At 43.9% G+C, this 5,925-nt stretch overlaps 1 protein-coding gene across 1 annotated transcript; it reads left to right on the top strand.

Annotated features, from left to right (window-relative positions):
• Positions 1–336: 336 nt before the first annotated feature.
• Positions 337–1,380, top strand: HEXIM1 (HEXIM P-TEFb complex subunit 1). The gene has a single exon (XM_065897460.1). The coding sequence runs from the start codon at positions 337–339 to the stop codon at positions 1,378–1,380; it is 1,044 nt and encodes a 347-aa protein (XP_065753532.1).
• The last annotated feature ends 4,545 nt before the right edge of the window (positions 1,381–5,925 follow it).

Here is a 5,925-nt window from a genome sequence, read left to right as displayed (position 1 = left end):
CCTAATCTCCTTGCCCACCAACTCCTTGATCGCGGGGGCGCTCTGCGGGGAGGCTTGAGGCCCACCCCCCTCTGCACAACACCTACTGTTCCTGCTGCTGCACCCCCTTGGACCCGCTAGCCGGCCGCGCTGTGGGCCCTTAACCCTTTACTGACTTGAGCGCCCCCAAATTGCAACTGGAGTTTGCTGACAGAAGGACTGGCTGAAGGCATCACTGCAGGAATTACAGACCGAAGAGGACTGTGCTGGACATTTTTGAAAGAAAAGAAAACCCTTTTTTCCTTAAGGACTTACAGCCAAAATTCTTCAAACTCCGAGAAGAGGATTCTATTAGCGATGGCCGAGCCACTCTTGTCAGAGTATCAGCACCAGCCTCAAACTAGCAACTGTACAGGTGCTGCTGCTGTCCACGAAGAGCCGAACTCTGACCGCCCCCCAGGCGCGGAGGAGCGGGTGCCCGAGGAGGACAGTAGGTGGCAATCGAGAGCGTCCCCCCAGTCGGGTGGCTCTCCGGGGCTGGGCGGGGAAGGGAGCCTGGAGCTCCAGCAGCCTCCCATGCAGACCCAGGTCTGCCCAGAATCCAGCTGTCCGGAAGCGGGTGAGAAGGGCCAGAATGGGGACGACTTGTCCGCTGGCGGTGCCCCCCACCCGGCGGCGGGAGGGGAACAGAGGCCGAAGGCCAACAAGTTGGGAGCTTCTACCGCAGGGGGCGAGGAGGCGTGGGGACAGCAGCAGAGACAGCTGGGCAAGAAAAAACACAGGAGACGCCCCTCCAAGAAGAAGCGGCATTGGAAACCGTACTACACGCTGACCTGGGAGGAGAAGAAAAAGTTCGATGAGAAACAGAGCCTGCGAGCTTCGAGGATTCGAGCCGAGATGTTCGCCAAGGGCCAGCCAGTGGCTCCCTATAACACCACGCAGTTCCTCATGGATGATCACGACCAGGAGGAGCCGGATCTTAAAACCGGCCTCTATCCCAAACGGGCCGCTGCCAAATCTGACGACACCAGCGATGAGGACTTTATGGAAGAAGCGGGCGAGGAGGATGGGGGCAGCGACGGGATGGGAGGAGACGGCAGCGAGTTTCTGCAGCGGGACTTCTCGGAGACCTACGAGCGGTACCACGCGGAGAGCCTGCAGAACATGAGCAAGCAGGAACTCATCAAAGAGTACCTGGAGCTGGAGAAGTGCCTCTCGCGCATGGAGGACGAGAATAACCGGCTGCGGCTGGAAAGCAAGCGGCTGGGCGGCGACGACGCGCGGGTCCGGGAGCTGGAGCTGGAGCTAGACCGGCTGCGCGCCGAGAACCTCCAGCTGCTGACGGAGAACGAACTGCACCGGCAGCAGGAGCGAGCACCGCTGTCCAAGTTTGGAGACTAGACTGAAACTTTTGGGGGGGGAGGGGGGCAAAGGGGACTTTTTACAGTGACGGAATGTAACATTATATACATGTGTATATAAGACAGTGGACCTTTTTATGACACATAATCAGAAAACCCCCCTGGCTTTGGTTGGTTTGGTAAATTTAGCTATGTAGCTTGTGTGCTTTCTCCTGTTCTTTACTTATGTGAAACTGAAGGGTTGCTTTTCTTGTTTTCCTTTTTAGGAGTTTTTCTTTTTTAATGTGTAATTTGACCAAGTTATAAAGCATTTTTCTGTTAAAAATCCCCTCCTTAAATGGAGCTATAAGGTGGCCAAATCTGAGAACCATTCAATTCATTCTAGTTATAATAAATTTAATATTTGTAAATGTAATGTAGTTTCAGTGTGATTTCTAGAGCTAATTCAGAATAATACTGATTTATGTGATTGCATTTTTTGGGGGGGTAAAGGAATCATCTAATTTGTCCATATTCAAAAAACAATCTTTAATGGGAGAATTTTCAAAAAACAATGTTTAATGGGAGAATTTTCAATTTGCCCAGTTTTCCCTTGAATGGGTTTTAGTGTGCGACAATATACAGTTCCGGCAAAATATAAAGATTTAATTATCTTCAGTACTTAAGTGTGCTTGTTTTCTAGTGCCTTGGTTTTCTTTCTTGATGCTGGAGAAATAAACCAGTGTTGGGTGTTTGGGGAGTAGAAAGTAACTACAATCAGCAGCTTAAAATTTTAATTCTGCTTCTCAATAGCCATTCAAAAGTCTATTAACAAAAACGTGAGCCTAATTTGGCAGTTTGTCAGGTTAGACAACTGACAGCCTTATTTCATTCCTACAAGTGTGGTTTTAGTAATTCCCCTCTCCTCCCAATAAGGCTGGAAGGAGTTCTCGGACGCCTGGAAAAGGCTCTTCGTAAACCTCTTGCTTTCTTAGTGCAAGCAATGCTTGGATAAACTTGTGAGGCAGCTCTTTATGTTAAAATATTCAGAGGTAGAGAATATTATATTTATAGAGGAAATGGCCATTTGGGGCATTCCAAGGACTTAACCCTAATTGTCCAATACTTAGATGCTCCCTATACAAAAAAAAAAAGGAATAGAAGCTGTCCACCTTTCCATAAGAGTCAAACTAAAATTAGAAATGCCCCCTCACTGCAAACCAAATGTAAAGCTTCTGGTTAAGGAGCTAAATTAAGTTCTTAGGGGCCAAGTGGGAACCATGCACCTTCCCTATACAGCCGCTATTCTCAATCTCCTAAACAACTGATAGCTGCTTAGTCCTTGAGTAGTTCTGCTCTTGAAAATGCAGGGAGGCCCTGAGAATTTCTGCCCCCAAATCAAAATAGTAAGAAATTGTAAGATTGTTCCCTCCTGTCACCATGATTAACCCAGCCCATCTTTACCTGCCCTGTGTCAGTGTTTCCCTAGAGCAACTGCATTGTTCAAATCACTAGCACAGGGGTTCCTTCACATGGGGCCTTAGAAACCATAGGGGGCCTTGGGCTCCATGAACCCCATGCAGTTTTATGTAGACTTGTATTATGTGTACATTTTTCTGGGGAGAGGGTTCGAGAGAACGTGAAGTTATCATCAAACTCCCTGAAGGTTAAGAACCCCTGGGAAAAAACCTCCCACTGGGAAGCTTGCTTTTGCAGCTAAATGAAGTAGTGGAGGTGGTGGGTGTGTCAAGAGTGAAATGCACCTTATGATGCATGAGAAGCAACACAAATCCATGAATCAAGGGAAATTATGGCAGTTAAGCCTGACTCAGGGCCTTCAAAGCTGGACTGAGCTGGCCCTATTCTGGCAGATGGTCCACTGGAGACGATGTGTGATCAGCTTTTCCTTTGGCCTAAAAGTTACATTAAAAGTCTATTTTGAAATAGTTTTTGTGCTTTTAGTTTTCCTTCTGCCTTGACATCGTGCAGCAGCCCCAGAAGCAGCCACGCTGCCCTCTGCCTTTACAGTGCACAGCACAAGCCTCATTTTGACTGAACTGTACAGGATGCAGCAGTGATGACCTCTGATTTCAGAAACTCTTCTAACTTAACGAGATGGATTTAAATATAACCATCTTGTTTCCCCGACTATTAGTCTTAGAAAGACTCTTAGTGCATTTATCATCAGGAAAAAAGTGTAAGTTTTAGGAGACATTCAATCCAGTCTTAAAAATATATATATTTAGCTTTAAGTAACTGTCATAAATTACTTTGATTTACCTTGAGATATGCAACTTTCTGTCTGAATTTTGCTTTCAAAGGCACCGACATTTTACTGCATTTATTGCATTTATGTTCTTAGAATGATGAGATTTGTGCAAAATTTCAGTTTTCTATCACCACTCTCTACATTGAAACACCTAACATATTGCTCTAAGGACAGAGAGAAAAGACTCTGAACTACCTATACTAACAGGATCATGACAAATGATCCTCAAGTCCACTCTAGCCTTTCACCAAAGGCTTTTTCTGCTAAACATTGTAAATGAGCTGCTCCAAAGATCATGCTTACACATTACCAATTTCAGTTCTCTTTCTTATACTGGGGCCTGGATATCCAGCCAGGGCAAAGCACTTCCCAAATTTTGGAGACAGCTGGCTGGACTGCTCAATCCTCCTCTGAGTAAGGAAAACTTTTCTTGGGCCAGCCTATAACCTAAAGTGACCCTCAAGAGACAGAGCCCTTTAGATTTCAGTTTGCAGGGGAACAAGCCAAGGAGCTCCAGATTGGTTTAGTTCTGAAAAATGGACTAGGTATCTAAAGAGAGGAAACATTATAAAATTAGACCAGACTAGTAGTCAAAAACCAGGCTCCTAGTTATACCTTTGACAAATACTAGCAGTACAACCCTGGACACATCTCTTATTAAACTCTCTGAGCCTAATTCTTCATCAGCAAAATGGGGCCGTGCCTACTTCACATAACTGCTGTTAAGGATTAAAGGAGACAGCATGAAAATAGGCTATCCAAAAGTAAGGTACCATTGGGATTATTATTGGTTCTTTTTAAGACCAGAGCAGTTGCCCATTTGATCAGTATTTTAATTTTCACTTTGTTCAGAGGAAAATAAAAATCCTTTGCTTGGGGAAATATAAATAAATATACTTTAACCCAGTGACTTCAAAAGTGAGAGAAATCAAAGAGGGAATCTACGGAAATAAACAAAATCCACAACTAAATAGTCTACCTTCAGAAAACCAATGTTTAGTCAAATATTAGGTAATGTACTACAGGTGTCCCCCTGTCCACTTACACCACCAGAAAGGAAACAAGTATTCACAATAGTGTGACAGAAAAGCTGGCTAGAGTTAAACAGCACTGTACTTGTACCTAAGTACATCTGAGTTTGTGAGTTCTTTTAAATGATTTTTCACATTTCTCAAGCAAGATTATTGGAATAAAATTCCACTATCCTTTCTCGTGTAAAGTGTAAATGGTTGTTGCTAGAAATAAAAACTAATTTTTAAAAGAAAATGTCAAATTCAGGCCCTGAAGAGTGGGATCTGCTTACCAAAGGGTAATAGTCATACTCTGTAAGTAAGACAAAATATATGGTCTAGGTGGCAAAGATTCACTATTTGGTCAATTTCTGCCAGCTGTCCTTGAATGCTGGAAAGCATACAACCTCATTTCATTTCTTGTTGAAAAAACAAAGGCTGGTTTCAGACAGATCAATAACACAGCTCTCACAAATCCTCCTGAATGAAGTTTTTCTTGGGCTTTACTTAGAGGCAGTTCAATTATGACCAATGATGTAACATGGGTAATAGCAGGAATAATCCTAGTAGTTTACTAACAAACTTCTGCACACCAACAAAATTCTTTCAAATGGTTGAGCTGGTACCAGGAACTGTTGGTAAGCCTCCTGAAACAGCTAGTGTGATTCTTTCCCTCAATACAGCACCAAGAGCAGTTACATCTGGCTTAAAATTTTCCAAAAAGAGCAAAAATTCAGAAGAGTATTGTAAACCCTCATCTGAAGGCACATCCTATTTGATACATCCACTGACTGTGTGTGAAGTGTTAAAAAGCCCTGGATCTACGGTGATCAAAAAGGATATTCCTGAAGGAAAATGTAGGAATTGTAGAGTGTTCCATGCACAAGAATTTGAGAAAATGACAGCATCACTGCTCTCGTAAACTACTGAGTAGAATTTGTCCTAGACTCCAGAGCGTCGGAGGAGAAGATTTGAAGTTCTGATGTTGGCTTTAAGCACGCAATTCTGCATACCTGGATAACTCCAGGACAACTTTCAGTCAAAGGCAGAAGACCAACCAGAGGATGGAAGGGAATGTCTAGGAGGTTAGTTCTACCCTCCTCTCTGGGTCTTACTAAAAGTGCATTTAAAAGAGCAAACATTTGAATTTAAAAAGAGAAAAGACAGAGAAGAGGATGGTGAGGGCTAAACAAAGTAAACTAACTGGAAATCAAATAGTTCAGAAGCAAGTATCTTCATCCTGAAGAGGAGGACTGCTGCAAAGAACTACTCCTACCTCTGTCAATGAATGCTGTTCACACATAGCTACTACTCCCAGGAGGTGGCC

The sequence above is a fragment of the Phocoena phocoena genome, chromosome 19, assembly GCF_963924675.1.
Source record: "Phocoena phocoena chromosome 19, mPhoPho1.1, whole genome shotgun sequence".
NCBI classification, from domain to species: domain Eukaryota; kingdom Metazoa; phylum Chordata; class Mammalia; order Artiodactyla; family Phocoenidae; genus Phocoena; species Phocoena phocoena.
Note: the sequence above shows the minus strand (reverse complement) of the source record. Positions and strands in the feature narration are given on the sequence as shown.